Below are 21,406 nucleotides of genomic sequence, written 5' to 3'. Positions count from 1 at the left end.
AAGAAGGAACCTGTGAGGAGAATCAATAGTTATAATGAAAATAGGACTGTAGCTGGCTCTATGTAGACAGTCCTCTATGTATGTAGCTGGCTCTATGTAGACAGTCCTCTATGTAGGTAGCTGGCTCTATGTAGACAGTCCTCTATGTATGCAGCTGGCTCTATGTAGACAGTCCTCTATGTATGCAGCTGGCTCTATGTAGACAGTCCTCTATGTATGTAGCTGGCTCTATGTAGACAGTCCTCTATGTATGTAGCTGGCTCTATGGAGACAGTCCTCTATGTATGTAGCTGGCTCTATGGAGACAGTCCTCTATGTATGTAGCTGGCTCTATGGAGACAGTCCTCTATGTATGTAGCTGGCTCTATGTAGACAGTCTATGTATGTAGCTGGCTCTATGTAGACAGTCTATGTATGTAGCTGGCTCTATGTAGACAGTCTATGTATGTAGCTGGCTCTATGTAGACAGTCCTCTATGTATGTAGCTGGCTCTATGTAGGCAGTCCTCTATGTATGTAGCTGGCTCTATGTAGGCAGTCCTCTATGTATGTAGCTGGCTCTATGTAGACAGTCCTCTATGTATGCAGCTGGCTCTATGTAGACAGTCCTCTATGTATGCAGCTGGCTCTATGTAGACAGTCCTCTATGTATGCAGCTGGCTCTATGTAGACAGTCCTCTATGTATGCAGCTGGTTCCATGTAGACAGTTCTCTATGTATGCAGCTGGCTCTATGTAGACAGTCCTCTATGTATGCAGCTGGCTCTATGTAGACAGTCCTCTATGTATGCAGCTGGCTCTATGTAGACAGTCCTCTATGTATGCAGCTGGCTCTATGTAGACAGTCCTCTATGTATGCAGCTGGCTCTATGTAGACAGTCCTCTATGTATGCAGCTGGCTCTATGTAGACAGTCCTCTATGTATGCAGCTGGCTCTATGTAGACAGTCCTCTATGTATGCAGCTGGCTCTATGTAGACAGTCCTCTATGTATGTAGCTGGCTCTATGTAGACAGTCCTCTATGTATGTAGCTGGCTCTATGTAGACAGTCCTCTATGTATGTAGCTGGCTCTATGTAGACAGTCCTCTATGTATGTAGCTGGCTCTATGTAGACAGTCCTCTATGTATGTAGCTGGCTCTATGTAGACAGTCCTCTATGTATGTAGCTGGCTCTATGTAGACAGTCCTCTATGTATGTAGCTGGCTCTATGTAGACAGTCCTCTATGTATGTAGCTGGCTCTATGTAGACAGTCCTCTATGTATGTAGCTGGCTCTATGTAGACAGTCCTCTATGTATGTAGCTGGCTCTATGTAGACAGTCCTCTATGTATGTAGCTGGCTCTATGTAGACAGTCCTCTAAGTATCCGTGTTTGTTGTGTGTTGTCCTGATGGTGTACTCACGTTGCCGATCTCAAAGTTCTGCCTCATGAGCAGGTAGAGTGAAGCGGAGGCGTGGGCTCGGATGGTGCCGATACTGCTGCTACAGTTCCTCAGCAGACGCAGACACAGGTCAGCACACTGCTCTGTTTCCTCCTCAAACAGCAGTTCGGGGAACTACACATGCACGCACAGACAAATGTACATAAGTATGACACAGGACAGACAAAGATATAGACATTACAGTATGCAGATATTTTACAAATTCATTTCACAAAATCCCAGGAAAGCGCAACACGTCTAAGGATAAGGTGATTGTACACAGCTACTTATCTGACCTTTGAGACGAGAGCCCTCTGTGTAGCAAAGCAGTGCTGCAGGTAGAGGGCACTCTGGTTACAGGCCATGCTGTGGAGGAGCACCTTCAACACTCCACCCAGGATACTCTCCTTAGACTCTGTCACAGACACCGTCTATACAGACACAGACGCACATATATTAATAAACCAAATCAATCAATCGTTATTGTCTCCAGAATGGACATTTTGCCTAAATTGTCTCAAATGTTCAACCTGAATGTTGTGTGTCTAGGTCTTTCTACCTGAACGATGATCTCCAGAGTGTCCAGAATGATCAGGTTTGCCTCAGTTGCCAGGTTACCATCAATAAGTGCTTCGTGCTCCAGCTCCGCTCTGGTTCTGTCACAGGAAACAGGAAGTGATAGATGTTCAGACACTTTCCAAGATGGCCGCCAGCCAGCTCCGTATTCACAATGTCCCCTTGAATGACACAGCACTCATGCCAGTCAGTCACATTCAAGCCATTGCACATAGAATGGAGCTCTTCCATGTGCAAAGTACTGTTATGATTATGTTGATACAGTTAATAATGATGAGGAGTTACACACCTAACAACTAAAGGCTCCTGGGTTTGGGTTTTGGTTCGACTCCCTGGGTTGCGTAGTAGGACGCTGTCTCTAAACCTGCACAGTACTCACACGGTTCACCACAGAGTCCACAGTACTCACACGGTTCACCACAGAGTCCACAGTACACGGTACTCACACGGTTCACCACAGAGTCCACAGTACACGGTACTCAAACGGTTCACCACAGAGTCCACAGTACACGGTTCACCAGTGTCCACAGTACACGGTACTCACACGGTTCACCACAGAGTCCACAGAACACGGTAGCTACACACTGCATGAAATGGCATAGCTAGCACACAGTGGAGAGCAGGGGACCAGGGGCCCAAACGCACCTCCATCCCTTGCCCCACCAGGGTGGGAGAGAGATAGGCAGCAGAGGGGGAAGGCTGGAGGGGGGTTAGGGCCGGGGGGCACCGGGGAAGAGGGGTAAGGGTAGAGGGGCCACACCAATAGAAGTATACTTTGACCACTTCTCTGTAGTATCTGTAGCTTAGTTGACTAATGACATCAGTAGTACAAACAGGTCTGTTTCATAAGAGACTTCATTTTAAAAGGGGAAAGTACACTTGGTGTACAATCTACCCTTTTCTACTGTGTGAATTGTCACAGATTCTAATCATCATATCATTGAGAACAACTTCACTAACCCTACCAGCTGCGTCAGAATCACATTGATTTCACCCATCTAACCCCAGAATAGGGAAGACAGACACCAGTCAGGATCCAAAGGAGAAGCACGGCACACTGGTTAAAAGCACAGCAGGCGCACAGCAGGCCCACTGCAGGCACCAGACAGACAGACACCTCAAGCACCTTTACAGGAGAGGTCAGGGTACGGAGGTAATGGGTCAGGGTTCAGGTCACTGAAGCAGCAGGAGGAACTCAAAGCACTGCAGCACACTGACTTCAGGTTGACACCATTCAATACAATACAATACCTGAGTGATCTGTGGCTCCTACAGAGACACAGCACAGAGAACATATGGAGGAATGAGTTAACAGCACAAATCAAATCACACAGAGACAGAAGAAAAGGCACAGGTGTCTGACAATAATCAACCAAATACAATAGGACCCATTAGCATGCATTCTGTTGTAGAATCAGGAATCCAAAAAAGATGCTCTCTCTCTGTGTGGGCTTGTTCATTTCAATCAGATTCTCGTTTCTTCTAAGAACCTCACTATAGGGCCTGAGTGGATTGTGAGATGGCGACGTATGCATTATCTTGGCCAGAAATGATCATCAGTGTATTGTGACATCTTGACTTTGACTACATGATGCTGACCAATAGCAGCCTAAACACATAGACTTTTCTCAAACTCGCACACAGTAAAAAGGTAAGCATACTTGTCCATCCTCTCGCTGTTCTGGCGCCAGTGTGTCATGTCTTTCCTCCAGCGTAGGTTCTCCTGGCTGCCAAAGGCACTGCCTGATGGACTCCTCTCTGCAGGAGAGGGGAATAGGAGAAAGGAAGAGCAAGGTGGAGGGAGAGGAGAAAGAGAAAGTGGAAGGAGAGGGAGGGAAAGGGCAAGATAAGTTAAGGGGAGAGAGATGGAATGGTCATTTTAAGATCACTTTTCCCCACACGTGTGTGCATGCGCTCCGTGTTACCTAGTGTACCCAGCTGTCCCCTGCTGCGACGGACCATCTCCTGCCGTGCCCCGATACTCCCCAGTATGGCCTCCTCCAGCTTGACCTTCATGTCCTTGGACTTCTTGAAGGTTAGGCTGTTCATGCGCTCAAAGGCCTTCTTCCCCTGCATGGTGAACACAACATGGGCCTTTTTCCATGACGAGGATAGAGAAAAGTTACAGGGTTACTGCACCACACCACCAAAATAAGAGAGGTAAGATGGATCAGAAAAGACAAGAGTAGGTGGAACACTGATGTGGAGTAGTACAGAGGAAAGACAGCTCTCATATTTCAATTGAACCATTTGAAAGTAGTTTCTTTCCATCCAGTCTTATCCAGGGATGAAATAAAGGACTGTCGGTGAGGCACTACACTTGACGTGCTTCTACGGAACTGAGGCATTACACCAGTACTACAAATGACATGAACAAAGTACAACTTGAGTTCTTTTGTTGTGCTCCAGGTGCAACGTTACCTTGTACTCGAAGCAGGAGACACATAGGTAGAGCATGTCCAGCAGACGATTGAGCTGGGAGACAGACAGGTCAGAGAACCACTTCTGTAGGACACACTCATCAGCATTCTTCAGAACCCACAACAGACAGATCAACAGGCTGCGGCTGGACTCTGCTGAGAAAGTGCCATGCTGACGGCTGGCCTGGGGGGGTATTGAGAGAGAGAGAGAGAGAGAGAGAGAGAGAGAGAGAGAGAGAGAGAGAGAAAGAAAAAAGAAAATGAAAAAAATTGAGAAAATAAAGAGGGAGAACGAGAGAGACTCAGGAAGAGGAAACAGGGAGAAAGTTGGATCAAGGAAGAAGGGATGAAAGAGAGTTACCTGTGGGTTGAGCAGGAAGCTGCTGGGACGAGATATCGGAGCGGAAGTCCCTGCTATTGCCATGGCAACGGTCTGACTGATCATGCTGTTGCCGTCCTCTCCAGACTCGTCCCCCCCGGCCCCACCCGCGGCCCCCTGAGCACCGCCGGGACGACCCCACTGGTTATGGGACTCTAGAGGAGAGAAACCAATCAGAATCAACCAGCACAAAACAAAATCACTATTGGGACTAGCACTTTAGACTCGCAGACACTGTTTAATGTTTTTCAATGTGCTTTTCCTGAGAAGCACCTGAACCAGTGTGATGTCCATAGATTTGTAAAACCATTTAATCTTCCTTTAAATATTAACCACACAGACCATTCAAGTCTGGACAAACTCCACATAACCATTGCCAAACCCTGAAAGGTTGGGACATGGAGGGCTACATTTAGTATGTAGACTTGCCTGTGAAGTCGTGAAGCTGGGAAGTGTTTCCATGACGATGCCGATGAGCGGCAGGTAGAGCGTGGCGACGCGGGCCTTGACCTCGGGGTCAGCGTAGCGGGGGTCGGAGTCATGGCTGGACAGCAGGTTATGTACCACACTGACCACCTTCTTATGTAAGCCAAACATCCTACAGTACAGAGAGAGAGCGGGTGGGAGGGAGGGAGGGAGGGAGATTTAAAAGAACCTGTCTCAATAATAGTCCCTTTCAAACTATTTTTGTGAACTCAGTGAGGTTCGTAAAAATGTTGGTGCAGTGTGAACTAGGGCTGTGGCGGTCATGAAAATGTCAGCCGGTGATTGTCAAGCAAATATTGACCGTTTATTAACGTAAAGACATTTAGCATCTCCTGGCTTCCACACATAGCATACAAGCCACTGATGCAGACTTTGGAACATCTACATAAATACATAAAAAAAATATTTAAAAAGAATATATATATATATAACAAATCCATGTAGTTTAGCCTACACCATCACCATAAATCCATTATTTATTTTAAACAGGTCTATAGAAACATTATATGAAGAGAATGTAGTCTATTTTAGAAGAATAGAATAGCATAATCTGCGTTGTCCTGATCTGGCTATGCCAAATGGCTATGGGCAACACTAGTTCATTTAGCAGACAAGATTTTCTTAGTATTCCATGGCATTATTTTATAGTAAGAACACAATTGAACATAGCTGAATAAAATAAAGGATATTTTCTCCAAACGATTTGAGGTGATGATCGGTGAACAAAGAAACAGCTACTCCAATATGCTTCATTTAGAATTATTTATGTAACTTTAGTTGTGACACAAATGTTGGGCTATATGGTTAGATAATATGACAAGAACTTGATAATACCTCGAATCTCCCAGCGGCATCCCCTTTGTGTGCTGGTAATGCACCCAAACATTCCCATCTCCCGGCTGTGTGCTCCGAAGCACCTCTCACTCACATGGCTCTCAGTCACATGATCGGGTCTTTCTCACAGGCTACAAGCGAAGACAGACACATCGGGGACGCAACTGCGCATCCTTATCCAATTCCGAGGTGCATATTGAAGATATTGGAAGAACTGGCCACATTTACTTTTCGTCAGCCAACAAGATGAGTAGAACCAACGAACAGCAAAAGCACTAGCCTATGTCAATCTACTATACCCCATAGTACAAGAGCTGACCCATTCTAGTCGGTGAGAGAAATAAATATTCTGGGACAGTTGTGGGATACGACAGATCCCAAATTAATACAGACATTAGCTTAGACCCTTTAGTTTAAAATGCTAAACTATTAGGCTATTTCTATATATTATAAGAACAGCAATGTGCACACGGCAGTAGGCTGTAAGCGCAAATGGTCCATTAGCAGGAAAACACCAGTTAGTCGGTTAGGACATCTACTTTACAATTGTTTACAGACAGATTATTTCACTTATAATTCCCTGTATCACAATTCCAGTGGGTCAGAAGTTTACACACACTAAGTTGACTGTGCCTTTAAAAAGCTTGGAAAATTCCAGAAAATTATGTCATGGCATTAGAAGCTTTTGGCTAATTGACATCATTTGAGTCAATTGGAGGTGTACCTGTGTATTTCAAGGAGGTGTACCTGTGTATTTCAAGGAGGTGTACCTGTGTATTTCAAGGAGGTGTACCTGTGGATGCATTTCAGAACAACAGCAAAGGACCTTGTGAAGATGCTGGAGGAAACAGGTAGAAAAGTATCTATATCCACAGTAAAACGAGTCCCATATCGACATAACCTGAAAGGCCACTCAGCAAGGAAGAAGCCATTGCTTAAAAAAATGCCGTAAAAAAGCCAGACTACAGTTTGCAACTGCACATGGGGGCAAAGATTGTAGTTTTTGGAGAAATGTCATCTGGTCTGATGAAACAAAAATAGAACTGTTTGGCCATAATGACCATCTTTATGTTTGGAGGAAAAAGGGGGAGGCTTGCAAGCTGAAGAACATCATCTTAACCGTGAAGCATGGGGGTGGCAGCATCATGTTGTGGGGGTGCTTTGCTGCAGGAGGGACTGGTGCACTTCACAAAATAGATGGCATCATGAAGATGGAAAATTATGTGGATATATTGAAGCAACATCTCAAGACATCAGTCAGAAAGCTCAAGCGTGGTCGCAAATGGGTCCTCCAAATGAACAATGACACCAAGCATACTTCCAAAGGACAACAAAGTCAATATATTGGAGTGGCCATCACAAAGCTCTGACCTCAATCCTATAGAAGATTTGTGGGCAGAACTGAAAAAGTGTGTGTGAGCAAGGAGGCCTACACACCTGACTGAATTACATCAGCTCTGTCATGTGGAATGGGTCAAAATTCACCCAACTTATTGTGGGATGCTTGTGGAAGGCTACCCAAAACGTTTGACCGAAATTAAACAATTTAAAGGCAATGCTACCAAATACTAATTGAGTGTATGCAAACTTCTGACCCACTGGGAATGTGATGAAAGGAATAAAAGCTGAAATAAATAATTCTCTACTATTATTCTGACATTACACATTCTTAAAATAAAGTGGTGATCCTAACCTAATTTTTTTTACGAGGATTAAATGTCAGGAATTGTGAAAAACGAATGGAAGACACTTTTTCCGTGGTTCATTTTCATGCCAGCCAGGTAGGCTAAACTCCTGTTTTAAAGAGAAGCAATGTGCTTAATATTAGGAAAGTTGAGAAATAAATATAGTAGGCCTAGCCTATAGAAAGCTGATGGGCTCCTCCTCTTCTCACTCGGTTTTCTCAAGCAATTCCATAGCCTATAGAAACGTTGCGCAACATGAGCTCATGGGCTCTCATGAAGTCTTTGATTCGATTTTCAATTACACTTGCATTGATGTCAGAGTGACAATATAGTGCTGAGTACCAGGCAATTAGCACATTTGGTAGGCTTGGAGAAGCCTAATTAAAGTGACTAAACGATCACATGGAATTTGACTGCCTCCATGACTCATGACTGCCGGTGTGGCGGTAATACAGTTACTGTAACAGCCCTAGTGTGAACACTCCAAAGGAACTCCGGCCCCTCAAAAGAGCCCCTGAAGCGAAACGAACTGAGACCATCTCGAGAGGGGGTCGGAGTTCGGTACCCTTGAATTCTGTGGCCCGGTAACCTTTTGTAGGGCAATGTGAACACAAAGCTCCCTAGGTTCGCTTGTCAATATTCCCGCTCTACACACTAGACTACTGCAACACTGTTTCCCCTGTCATAACCTCTCACATTGGTGCAACAAAAGACTCAATTAGGATGCGCAGGTTCACTTATAAAACGTGCTGGATATTGATTAACGATTGTCAAGGATGCACAGAAAATCCTAAATGTGTGCAGTTTTTAGTTTAGATTATTTGTTTGCATTATGTGATCTATAGGGGTTTGAATAGTAGCGTGAGAAGATAACAGGTTTGGTGAGAATCACAACATACGGTAGAACCTCCATTCTAGCTCTTAAAGGGGCAGCAGCTTACATTGGGTGTTCAAATTTCAATTACAGCATTATTTAATCTGCAGTCATTCTTCTGCTATTTATTCTGTTTCCAATAATATTTACATGTTAATAGTATCTTCTGATTGCATTTAGTTAAAAGATGACACAATCATTGTAATCTTTTAGGTTCCAAAATGTAGGTAGGCATACAGTATATCTAGCTGTCCAATAACATATTCTGATGAAATGGCTTGTCCTGCACTTTATAAAGACCCACAGTGCTTTGAGTGAAAGTTGGAAAAAGATCTGGGTTCCTTTCTAAACACAGCATTGTGAATGCGAAGAACTCAGACCACAAAATAGGTGAAGTGAACTGGAAAAAGAGTTGAGTCCTTATTCCAAGGCAAGAGCAGAGTGAAGACAACGACAACGGAGCACTTTTTCTTCTTCTTTTTTTTAACCCAATTCACTTTAGAGGACTGACATTGGTTATTTTAAAGAGGACTACATGTAAAAACACCCTTAAAATGTACTGACCATAAGCCTTGAGAGGGTTGAACAAGAAAGAGGGGTCAAATGACCTAAGCCGTCTCACACAAACACAGTAACACATTGAGAGGGTAGAGAGACAGAAACAGACATGCGGGGCAAATGACAATCCCTCTCTGTCACAAACACATTAAGTCAGTGTACTGACCCTTCGGCCTCTGGGTCCAGGATGACAGCCAGCTCAGACAGCACCAGTCCAGCCAGGTAGTGCTGCTCTCTGAAGGGAACAGACAGCTCGAACATGTTGGCTATCTTCTGGTCCTGCGCATGGGTGGAGAAGCCTGAGCTCTGTAGAGAGGTAGGGAGAGATGTAAAGAGGTAGGGAGAGAGATGTAAAGAGGTAGGGAGAGAGATGTAAAGAGGTAGGGAGAGAGATGGAAAGAGGTAGGGAGAGAGATGGAAAGAGGTAGGGAGAGAGATGGAAAGAGGTAGGGAGAGAGATGGAAAGAGGTAGGGAGAGAGATGGAAAGAGGTAGGGAGAGAGATGGAAAGAGGTAGGGAGAGAGATGGAAAGAGGTAGGGAGAGATGGAAAGAGGTAGGGAGAGAGATGGAAAGAGGTAGGGAGAGAGATGGAAAGAGGTAGGGAGAGATGGAAAGAGGTAGGGAGAGATGGAGAGAGGTAGGGAGAGATGGAGAGAGGTAGGGAGAGATGGAAAGAGGTAGGGCGAGATGGAAAGAGGTAGGGCGAGATGGAAAGAGGTAGGGAGAGATGGAAAGAGGTAGGGAGAGATGGAGAGAGGTAGGGAGAGATGGAAAGAGGTAGGGCGAGATGGAAAGAGGTAGGGCGAGATGGAAAGAGGTAGGGCGAGATGGAAAGAGGTAGGGCGAGATGGAAAGAGGTAGGGCGAGATGGAAAGAGGTAGGGCGAGATGGAAAGAGGTAGGGCGAGATGGAAAGAGGTAGGGAGAGATGGAGAGAGGTAGGGAGGGATGGAGAGAGGTAGGGAGAGATGGAGAGAGGTAGGGAGAGATGGAGAGAGGTAGGGAGAGATGGAGAGAGGTAGGGAGAGATGGAAAGAGGTAGGGAGAGATGGAAAGAGGTAGGGAGAGATGGAAAGAGGTAGGGAGAGATGGAAAGAGGTAGGGAGAGATGGAAAGAGGTAGGGAGGGATGGAAAGAGGTAGGGAGGGATGGAAAGAGGTAGGGAGGGATGGAAAGAGGTAGGGAGGGATGGAAAGAGGTAGGGAGAGATGGAAAGAGGTAGGGAGAGATGGAAAGAGGTAGGGAGAGAAAGACGAGCAGGGGATGATTCAGGGACATTTTCCACACACCTCGTACTCATCCAGATAGGATGTAGATGTGTGTGTATCCGGTGAGTCTGTGTGTCTAGCGTGCATATCTGACCTGCGAGGTTGCGGAGGACACGCTGGGAGATGGCGAGGCGGGAGGCGTGAGCAGGCTGCAGGGCAGGTTAAGGGTGACATAGTGCTCGTGGCTGCAGACGATCCTCAGTAAGTCCAGCCTCAGAGACTCCAGAGTGGGGTTCTGCAGCATGTACAGCTTAGTGGAGACCTGGGGACACATGGAATGGTCTCTAGAAAACTGCCCAAAACAGGGTTCGATGGAAAGTCCCTGTTGAGGCCGTTTACTCCCAAGTGATACCCAATAGTAAGTAGCAGGACAGAGTACTGTTGTGGTTAAAGTCATGTACACAAAGTCAGAAATCTATCATAGTGGTTTCAACACAAGCCTTTCAAATGAAAGTCAATTCTGCAGGGATGTGGTCATTGTGGTGCTGTTATGTTGGGGTGCTAAAGCAGTTTGTTCCCTCTCCCAGTACCTGTTTCCAGTAGGTCTTTATGAGGGAGAAGACGAAGCCTCGGTCCATGACAGACAGCAGGTCATTCAGGAAGAAGGCCAGGCTAGTGTTAAGACGCTCCACCAGCTCCAGGTCCTGATTGAACAGAAACACAGGGTCAGAGGTCAGGTTTGAGTCTAGAGAGCGCTACCCACTCTGGTATACATAGAACCCGATAAGGTTAATTCAGACCATTCACTGTATTGGAAGTATCTGTGTGGTTAATGGAATTAAAACATGCTGTGTTGATGTAGGCCACATCTTTATTGTCCCTGTGTGTCCCCGTGAGAACGTACCTTCTGAAAGCGTGAGACAATGTCCCCAGCAATGGTGCTGACCAGGGCTGTGATGTCATCCATGAAGCGCTCGGGGAAACGGTTCTTCCTGGGCGACTCCAGCCGGTCGGTGAAGTACAGGTGATGGATGATACTCTTCACCTGGGGGTGTGAGGTCATCATGGTGAGACAGGGCCTAACACTTAGTGGTAGTCATGGTCCTCACTATCTGCCCAAGTTGAAAAGTCAGAAGCCCTGCCCAGTCCTACAATCTCTTCTTAAAATCTGATTTTAAACCGAACTCCAATCACACTGCTAACCTTATGCCTTACCCTAAATTTAAATGAAAACCAATCATGTTTTGTTTTCATAAATGTTTCTGATAAAGCCAAATGTTTTACTTTGCAGCTTGGCCATGTAGTGGGAATCGTAGTTATGGTGCCAGGATGAAAAGCACGACAGTGAACCCTTGTCACACTATCCTGCCAACCTGAACCATACGGTCTTTACCTGGATATTTACTTATCACATTGTCCTTTCCAACACGGCTTCAGCAACTATGGTGGACATGTAACCAGGCCACAGCGATACGGCTCGGCAGTGTGAAACTATGTGTAGTGTTTTGTCTTACCATGAGCTCGAAGAAGAACCAGGCCTGTTGGAGAGCTCCCTCTCTGACGCTGCCACTGCTTACCACCCACTGTAGTGCCAGTTCCTCATGGAACAACTGTGACACAGAGACACACGGACCAGACAGTCAGACAGGCGTAGTACAACACATCAGACCTAGTTCAACCTGGCCCGGATTTAGTTGGTCACTGCAATGGAACCAAAAACACCTTGACCCAGGCAGGTGGTCCTTCTTACAACTGAGCACCGAGATACATTCTACTGCATCACAATCTAGCATTATATAAACACTGTACTATGTGCCGAAATACACAATCATTCTCAATACAGGGGTTCCCTAAACTTTCTCCCTTTATTTATTTAACCTTTAATGAACTATGATGATATATATAATATTAGTACTATAGAATGACTACAATTATAGAGTCAATAGAGTGTTTAAATTAAATCTTGCAGGCAGCTTTTGAGCGTGAGATGGTTAGGGAACCCCTGATCTTATTGTACATATGCCATATTTACTCAACAATCCACTTGGTGTGTCTGGTGGTAACACTGAAAATGGAGGCTTCATTCAAATAGAAACATCAAGTGAGTGCCAGTTACCTGAACAGGGATAACAGTGCTACAGTTAGTGCCTGGTACGTTACACACACCTGCTGTGCAATACTGTCAACATCACACTTCAAATCACAGCCAAGAGGCGGGACATCTACACTACATCCAACAACCACCAAATACACAATCCAATCAAGAGGCACACATCCACAGACATACACATAAACAGGCGAATAAGGTGAGGGGGCTCCGTATGGCTCTTCCCCCGTGTAGACAGTGGCTGGTACCTTTTTGGTGGGTAACCGTCCTGTTAAAGTTTGCAAGAAACTGGTGCTCTCAGTGTGCGAAGACATGCGGTTGCCACAGCGCTCCATGGCCTATGGGTGGGATGGATGGGATGGGACAACAACAGGTTATTGAGGGGCTACGGTTATAGCTGTAGCACCTAGCAGAATTACACACACAATTAACAAACATGAACACAAACAACAATCACACAAAACAGCCCTCATCATATAACCTTAACTACAGTTCCACAGTTACAGAATGCCTGAGTTCCCTCATATTTATCTTTCTTCTTACACATATAATCTGATATATATTTTACACAGAAACACCCCTTATGCCTCTAGATATGCAGTTTGTAGACAGTATCAACCTGTGGAAAAAATACCTCTGCGAACAACTTACCTCAGTTAAATAAATTAATTTGACTGAATCTTTGGCCATGACTAGAGCCACAAATAGCCTTTATGACAACCAATGAGGACAGCCATCGTCACAACACAACACCAAGACAGGAAAAGAAGATGACAAAGTTCTCAAGCAGGCAAACACGTTAAACCAACACATAATACACCCACATACCCCCAAACAGACACCCAGCAGACCCCCCACATACACACTTAGGGCTGGGCGATATGGCCTAAAAAAGCATCTAGATTTGTTCTCATTTATGGCCAATTCACAATATCTAGATTTTGTAATTGTTTTCTCTAAATGAGCTTTGATGCACAATTAAAAAGGTCAAATACACTGTATTTGACAGTCAGCATTAATCTAATGAATTCAGGGCTTCTGAAATTATACCTAGGCTAAATATACGCCTTCCACAACCATAAGACCCACTAATCATTTAATCTAAATAGTTTAACCTGCTTTGTTGCAATAATCACTGATCTTGGTTTCAAGTCTATGACCTTTTTGATACAAATGTAACCAGAAACATGCACATTCACTAATAACTTATAGCAGGCATTATAGAAAATTAACACAGGTCTCATAAACAAATCTCTCAAGCACAAGCCCACGTGTAAGTGACTAGCCAGCTAATTGTTATATTTCAGGTTCAGCCAACATGGATCTCTTTACTAACAAGGTAAAGAGTTGAATTGTTATGAACAAACCTTTGTCTGTCTCCAAGTGTTTGAAAAGCACGCTAGCTGAACACTTTGTTCAGATGTTGAAATCAAGTGGCCTACGTTATTTCTCAGAATGAGAATGAGATGCCAATTCCTTATGTAATTATGTTTTATGCTTATTGCACATTTATAAAACACAGACTTGACAGCTATTATAACAGTCTTTGGCTAAAATGCTGCTAGCGGTACAACAAACTGAGCATACATTTTCCAGAATCTATTTTTATTAATACTCCCATTTCAGTAGTGTCTGCTCCGCGCACAATTTGAGTCGTTGAGACATAAAAAGGATTAACTTCCCTATTACAGTAAATTAATGTCTCAATGTTCATATGACCGATTCGGTTGGACCAAACATCAAATCCGAATAGCGAGTTGAAACCGCTTGACAGAGGAAGTGATCTCTCATCTTTGTTGTTGTAAGTGGCAGGGGCTTGGTGTGTGTGTATACATTGAAAGGTGCACACACCCTACAGTCATTGCACACAGCACAGAAGGAGCGAAGGAGACAAGACCAAAAAGACAACATGAGACAGACAACCACACACACACACTCCCAAACCCACCCAACACACCACCACATGCAGCAGTATCCCACATCATGGCGAACCCACGTGGTGAATGAGATTAATAGCAGCAGGAGGTCATGCATGGGTTCAAATGATCATGGTTAAGAAGAGGAAACAGGACAGGGAATGAGAGGGTGAAGTCAGCAAATGAAAACTGGGAAATTAAGTTAGTGGTGCTAGCCTCTGAACCGCCAATTAAATAAAAAATACAAAAAAGGCAAGTATGAGAAAAGAAAAATAGTTTTAAATTGAGACATGTAGAGGTGAAGTCTTGGCTTGAGGTTCACTGCAACACCTCTCCTGTACTGGGGGTGTTACAGGGTGAAGAGAAATGAGGGGCAGCCCTGTGCACTTGTTTGACATGACTTCAAGCGGTTACTGACAACTCTACAACTTCAGAGTGGGCATAGATTTTTCTTCTCCAACCAACTGGACAGAGGTAAAAACTAGAAAGGTGACAAGTGAGAAAACTAAAGATGGCGGTTAAGGGTTCATGGAGGCAGCTGTGACTTCCTAAGTCTGGTGGTGCATGTAAGTGAGTGGTGGTTAAGAAAGGTATGGAGCGAGGGGTGGTTTATGTAGGTGAGTGGTGGTTAAGAAAGGTAGGGAGCGAGGGGTGGTTTATGTAGCTGAGTGGTGGTTAAGAAAGGTAGGGAGCGAGGGGTGGTTTATGTAGGTGAGTGGTGGTTAAGAAAGGTAGGGAGCGAGGGGTGGTTTATGTAGGTGAGTGGTGGTTAAGAAAGGTAGGGAGCGAGGGGTGGTTTATGTAGGTGAGTGGTGGTTAAGAAAGGTAGGGAGCGAGGGGTGGTGCATGTAGGTGAGTGGTGGTTAAGAAAGGTAGGGAGCGAGGGGTGGTTTATGTAGGTGAGTGGTGGTTAAGAAAGGTAGGGAGCGAGGGGTGGTGCATGTAGGTGAGTGGTGGTTAAGAAAGGTAGGGAGCGAGGGTGGTTTATGTAGGTGAGTGGTGGTTAAGAAAGGTAGGGAGCGAGGGGTGGTTTATGTAGGTGAGTGGTGGTTAAGAAAGGTAGGGAGCGAGGGTGGTTTATGTAGGTGAGTGGTGGTTAAGAAAGGTATGGAGCGAGGGGTGGTGCATGTAGGTGAGTGGTGGTTAAGAAAGGTAGGGAGCGAGGGGTGGTTTATGTAGGTGAGTGGTGGTTAAGAAAGGTAGGGAGCGAGGGGTGGTTTATGTAGGTGAGTGGTGGTTAAGAAAGGTAGGGAGCGAGGGGTGGTTTATGTTGGGGGTTAAGAAGGGTAGGTGGAGGTTGGGGTTAACGAGGGTAGGGAGTGAGGGGTGGTTTATGTTGGGGGTTAAGAAGGGTAGGTGGAGGTTGGGGTTAACGAGGGTAGGGAGTGAGGGGTGGTTTATGTAGGTGAGTGGTGGTTAAGAAAGGTAGGGAGCGAGGGGTGGTTTATGTAGGTGAGTGGTGGTTAAGAAAGGTAGGGAGTGAGGGGTGGTTTATGTAGGTGAGTGGTGGTTAAGAAAGGTAGGGAGCGAGGGGTGGTTTATGTAGCTGAGTGGTGGTTAAGAAAGGTAGGGAGCGAGGGTGGTTTATGTAGGTGAGTGGTGGTTAAGAAAGGTAGGGAGCGAGGGGTGGTTTATGTAGGTGAGTGGTGGTTAAGAAGGTAGGGAGGCGAGGGGTGGTTTATGTAGGTGAGTGGTGGTTAAGAAAGGTAGGGAGCGAGGGGTGGTGCATGTAGGTGAGTGGTGGTTAAGAAAGGTAGGGAGCGAGGGGTGGTTTATGTAGGTGAGTGGTGGTTAAGAAAGGTAGGGAGCGAGGGGTGGTGCATGTAGGTGAGTGGTGGTTAAGAAAGGTAGGGAGCGAGGGGTGGTTTATGTAGGTGAGTGGTGGTTAAGAAAGGTAGGGAGCGAGGGGTGGTTTATGTAGGTGAGTGGTGGTTAAGAAAGGTAGGGAGCGAGGGGTGGTTTATGTAGGTGAGTGGTGGTTAAGAAAGGTATGGAGCGAGGGGTGGTGCATGTAGGTGAGTGGTGGTTAAGAAAGGTAGGGAGCGAGGGGTGGTTTATGTAGGTGAGTGGTGGTTAAGAAAGGTAGGGAGCGAGGGGGTGGTTTGGTGGTTAAGAAATGTAGGTGAGTGGTGGTTAAGAAAGGTAGGGAGCGAGGGGTGGTTTATGTAGGTGAGTGGTGGTTAAGAAAGGTAGGGAGCGAGGGGTGGTTTATGTAGGTGAGTGGTGGTTAAGAAAGGTAGGGAGCGAGGGGTGGTTTATGTAGCTGAGTGGTGGTTAAGAAAGGTAGGGAGCGAGGGGTGGTTTATGTTGAGTGGGGTTAAGAAGGGTAGGTGGAGGTTGGTGGGTTAACGAGGGTAGGGAGTGAGGGTGGTTTATGTAGGTGAGTGGTGGTTAAGAAAGGTAGGGAGCGAGGGGTGGTTTATGTAGGTGAGTGGTGGTTAAGAAAGGTAGGGAGCGAGGGGTGGTTTATGTAGCTGAGTGGTGGTTAAGAAAGGTAGGGAGCGAGGGGTGGTTTATGTAGGTGAGTGGTGGTTAAGAAGGGTAGGTGGTGCATGTAGGTGAGTGGTGGGAAGGTAGGGTTGAGGGGTGGTTTATGTAGGTGAGTGGTGGTTAAGAAAGGTAGGGAGCGAGGGGTGGTTTATGTAGGTGAGTGGTGGTTAAGAAAGGTAGGGAGCGAGGGGTGGTTTATGTAGGTGAGTGGTGGTTAAGAAAGGTAGGGAGCGAGGGGTGGTTTATGTAGGTGAGTGGTGGTTAAGAAAGGTAGGGAGCGAGGGGTGGTTTATGTAGGTGAGTGGTGGTTAAGAAAGGTAGGGAGCGAGGGGTGGTTTATGTAGGTGAGTGGTGGTTAAGAAAGGTAGGGAGTGAGGGGTGGTTTATGTAGGTGAGTGGTGGTTAAGAAAGGTAGGGAGCGAGGGGTGGTTTATGTAGGTGAGTGGTGGTTAAGAAAGGTAGGGAGCGAGGGGTGGTTTATGTAGCTGAGTGGTGGTTAAGAAAGGTAGGGAGCGAGGGGTGGTTTATGTTGGGGGTTAAGAAGGGTAGGTGGAGGTTGGGGTTAACGAGGGTAGGGAGTGAGGGGTGGTTTATGTAGGTGAGTGGTGGTTAAGAAAGGTAGGGAGCGAGGGGTGGTTTATGTAGGTGAGTGGTGGTTAAGAAAGGTAGGGAGCGAGGGTGGTTTATGTAGGTGAGTGGTGGTTAAGAAAGGTAGGGAGCGAGGGGTGGTTTATGTAGGTGAGTGGTGGTTAAGAAAGGTAGGGAGCGAGGGGTGGTTTATGTAGGTGAGTGGTGGTTAAGAAAGGTAGGGAGCGAGGGGTGGTTTATGTAGGTGAGTGGTGGTTAAGAAAGGTAGGGAGCGAGGGGTGGTTTATGTAGGTGAGTGGTGGTTAAGAAAGGTAGGGAGCGAGGGGTGGTTTATGTAGGTGAGTGGTGGTTAAGAAAGGTATGGAGCGAGGGGTGGTGCATGTAGGTGAGTGGTGGTTAAGAAAGGTAGGGAGCGAGGGGTGGTTTATGTAGGTGAGTGGTGGTTAAGAAAGGTAGGGAGCGAGGGGTGGTTTATGTAGGTGAGTGGTGGTTAAGAAAGGTAGGGGAGCGAGGGTGGTTTATGTAGCTGAGTGGTGGTTAAGAAAGGTAGGGAGCGAGGGGTGGTTTATGTAGCTGAGTGGTGGTTAAGAAAGGTAGGGAGCGAGGGGTGGTTTATGTAGGTGAGTGGTGGTTAAGAAAGGTAGGGAGCGAGGGGTGGTTTATGTAGGTGAGTGGTGGTTAAGAAAGGTAGGGAGCGAGGGGTGGTTTATGTAGGTGAGTGGTGGTTAAGAAAGGTAGGGAGCGAGGGGTGGTTTATGTAGCTGAGTGGTGGTTAAGAAAGGTAGGAGCGTAGGGGTGGTTTATGTTGGGGGTTAAGAAGGGTAGGTGGAGGTTTACGAGGGTAGGGGTGAGGGGTGGTTTATGTTGGGGGTTAAGAAGGGTAGGTGGAGGTTGGGGAGGTAGGGGTGAGGGGTGGTTTATGTAGGTGAGTGGTGGTTAAGAAAGGGTAGGGAGCGAGGGGTGGTTTATGTAGGTGAGTGGTGGTTAAGAAAGGTAGGGAGTGAGGGGTGGTTTATGTAGGTGAGTGGTGGTTAAGAAAGGTAGGGAGCGAGGGGTGGTTTATGTAGGTGAGTGGTGGTTAAGAAAGGTAGGGAGTAGGGGTGGTTTATGTAGCTGAGTGGTGGTTAAGAAAGGTATGCAGGGGTGGTTTATGGTGAGTGGTGGTTAAGAAAGGTAGGGAGCGAGGGGTGGTGCATGTAGGTGAGTGGTGGTTAAGAAAGGTAGGGAGCGAGGGGTGGTGCATGTAGGTGAGTGGTGGTTAAGAAAGGTAGGGAGCGAGGGGTGGTGCATGTAGGTGAGTGGTGGTTAAGAAAGGTAGGGAGCGAGGGGTGGTTTATGTAGGTGAGTGGTGGTTAAGAAAGGTAGGGAGCGAGGGGTGGTTTATGTAGGTGAGTGGTGGTTAAGAAGGGTAGGGAGCGAGGGGTGGTTTATGTTGGGGGTTAAGAAGGGTAGGTGGAGGTTGGGGTTAACGAGGGTAGGTGGAGGTTGGGGTTAACGAGGGTAGGGAGTGAGGGGTGGTTTATGTTGGGGGTTAAGAAGGGTAGGTGGAGGTTGGGGTTAACAAGGGTAGGGAGTGAGGGGTTAAGAAGGGTAGATGACGGGTGGTGGATGTTGGGGGTTAAGAAGGGTAGGGTACGAGGGGTGGTGGAGGTTTAGAAGGGTAGGGAGTGAGGGGTGGTGGAGGTTTAGAAGGGTAGGGAGTGAGGGGTGGTGGAGGTTGGGGTTAAGAAGGGTAGTGGTGAGGGGTGGTGGGGGTTGGCGTTAAGAAGGGCAGGGTGCGAGGGGTGGTGGAGGTTTAGAAGGGTAGGGAGTGAGGGGTGGTGAAGGTTGGGGTTAAGAACGGTAGGGAGTGAGGGGTGGTGGAGGTTGGGGTTAAAGAGGGTAGGTTCTGTTGTTGTTGAAGCACCTGCATGGTGTCAGTATCAGAGACAGGGCTGGATCCCCAGGGGGTGCTCTTACACCCCATGGTGTGCACCCAGGAGTTGGAGCGGTCTAGACCCTGAGAGGTCAGGGGGTCGCAGGTCAAAGGGCACAGGGCAGGCAGGAGCAAGGGAACAACGAGCGAGAGGACGGAGCAGCACAGGGAGGAGAGAACAGCATAGAGGTTTAAAGGTTAAGAGGGTTGAACCGTAAGCAGCAATGAGGAATAATATAGTTAGCTTGTTAAAGATCCCTAATCATTTCATTTACAACTCCCTGATTCACAAAAACAGCAATGCATGAACAGATTAGATAGCATATCCCATCATGACAATCTCCCTCGGTTCAAAGAAAAGAGAGGGCTGGTTTAGTATCATCATTCATCAGACAGGGGAAACCATAGAAATATAATTAAAGTAATGACTAGAGCATGTATCCCCATTCAAGTCTATGAACCATGATGGGTGGTAATTTTATTTCTATGGGCCAGCATCCATCCCAAGCATCACGTTAGACCAGACCATTCAGAAAGACAGGAGTGTCCATCACTCACTCATCTGTCAAGTACTTTTGGGGTAGCGAATCAACAAGTCATTTGATCGGGGGTAGCGAATCAACAAGTCATTTGATCGGGGGTAGCGAATCAACAAGTCATTTGATCGGGGGTAGCGAATCAACAAGTCATTTGATCGGGGTAGCGAATCAACAAGTCATTTGATCGGGGTAGCGAATCAACAAGTCATTTGATCGGGGTAGCGAATCAACAAGTCATTTGATCGGGGTAGCGAATCAACAAGTCATTTGATCGGGGGTAGCGAATCAACAAGTCATTTGATCGGGGTAGCGAATCAACAAGTCATTTGATCGGGGTAGCGAATCAACAAGTCATTTGATCGGGGGTAGCGAATCAACAAGTCATATGATCGGGGTACCGAATCAACAAGTCATATGATCGGGGTACCGAATCAACAAGTCATTTGATCAGGGTAGCGAATCAACAAGTCATTTGATCGGAGTAGCGAATCAACAAGTCATTTGATCGGGGTAGCGAATCAACAAGTCATTTGATCGGGGGTAGCGAATCAACAAGTCATTTGATCGGGGTACCGAATCAACAAGTCATTTGATCGGGGGTAGCGAATCAACAAGTCATTTGATCGGGGTACCGAATCAACAAGTCATTTGATCGGGGGTAGCGAATCAACAAGTCATTTGATCGGGGGTAGCGAATCAACAAGTCATTTGATCAGGGTAGCGAATCAACAAGTCATTTGATCAGGGTAGCGAATCAACAAGTCATTTGATCAGGGTAGCGAATCAACAAGTCATTTGATCGGGGGTAGCGAATCAACAAGTCATTTGATCGGGGGTACTGAATCAACAAGTCATTTGATCAGGGTAGCGAATCAACAAGTCATTTGATCAGGGTAGCGAATCAACAAGTCATTTGATCAGGGTAGCGAATCAACAAGTCATTTGATCGGGGGTAGCGAATCAACAAGTCATTTGATCAGGGTAGCGAATCAACAAGTCATTTGATCGGGGTAGCGAATCAACAAGTCATTTGATCAGGGTAGCGAATCAACAAGTCATTTGATCAGGGTAGCGAATCAACAAGTCATTTGATCAGGGTAGCGAATCAACAAGTCATTTGATCAGGGTAGCGAATCAACAAGTCATTTGATCGGGGTACCGAATCAACAAGTCAAAGAAGTCCATGTTTGTAACTCATTTACAAAGTTAATCTGCAATACACTTGGCTACATGGGGCTCCAGACTAATGTTTTCCCCTGGTGTTACTGCTGCCATTAACCTTTTCAGTTGTTGACACTAGCCCATGATTTGGTCGCACGCAAAAATATTTTTCAGCAGCAGCACGCAATAGGAAAAAAAAGGAGTAGTCATCAAAGAATGATGACTACTAGTATGTAGTCAGACTACTGAG

At 46.3% G+C, this 21,406-nt stretch overlaps 1 protein-coding gene across 1 annotated transcript in view; it reads right to left on the bottom strand.

Moving 5' to 3' along the window:
* The window catches only part of dock7 (dedicator of cytokinesis 7), an 89,206-nt gene that overhangs the window by 17,627 nt on the left and 50,173 nt on the right, over positions 1–21,406 (bottom strand). Inside the window, 18 exon segments of the mRNA XM_065009218.1 lie at positions 1,403–1,555; positions 1,717–1,851; positions 1,980–2,076; positions 2,286–2,360; positions 3,248–3,265; positions 3,658–3,754; positions 3,922–4,090; positions 4,418–4,600; positions 4,778–4,950; positions 5,225–5,242; positions 5,245–5,393; positions 9,399–9,538; positions 10,595–10,762; positions 11,031–11,144; positions 11,345–11,485; positions 11,955–12,050; positions 12,796–12,885; positions 19,448–19,540. Coding sequence (XP_064865290.1) covers positions 1,403–1,555; positions 1,717–1,851; positions 1,980–2,076; positions 2,286–2,360; positions 3,248–3,265; positions 3,658–3,754; positions 3,922–4,090; positions 4,418–4,600; positions 4,778–4,950; positions 5,225–5,242; positions 5,245–5,393; positions 9,399–9,538; positions 10,595–10,762; positions 11,031–11,144; positions 11,345–11,485; positions 11,955–12,050; positions 12,796–12,885; positions 19,448–19,540 — 2,109 coding nt within the window.

The sequence above is a fragment of the Oncorhynchus nerka genome, linkage group LG24 (assembly GCF_034236695.1).
Source record: "Oncorhynchus nerka isolate Pitt River linkage group LG24, Oner_Uvic_2.0, whole genome shotgun sequence".
Taxonomy (NCBI): Eukaryota; Metazoa; Chordata; class Actinopteri; order Salmoniformes; family Salmonidae; genus Oncorhynchus; species Oncorhynchus nerka.
Note: the sequence above shows the minus strand (reverse complement) of the source record. Positions and strands in the feature narration are given on the sequence as shown.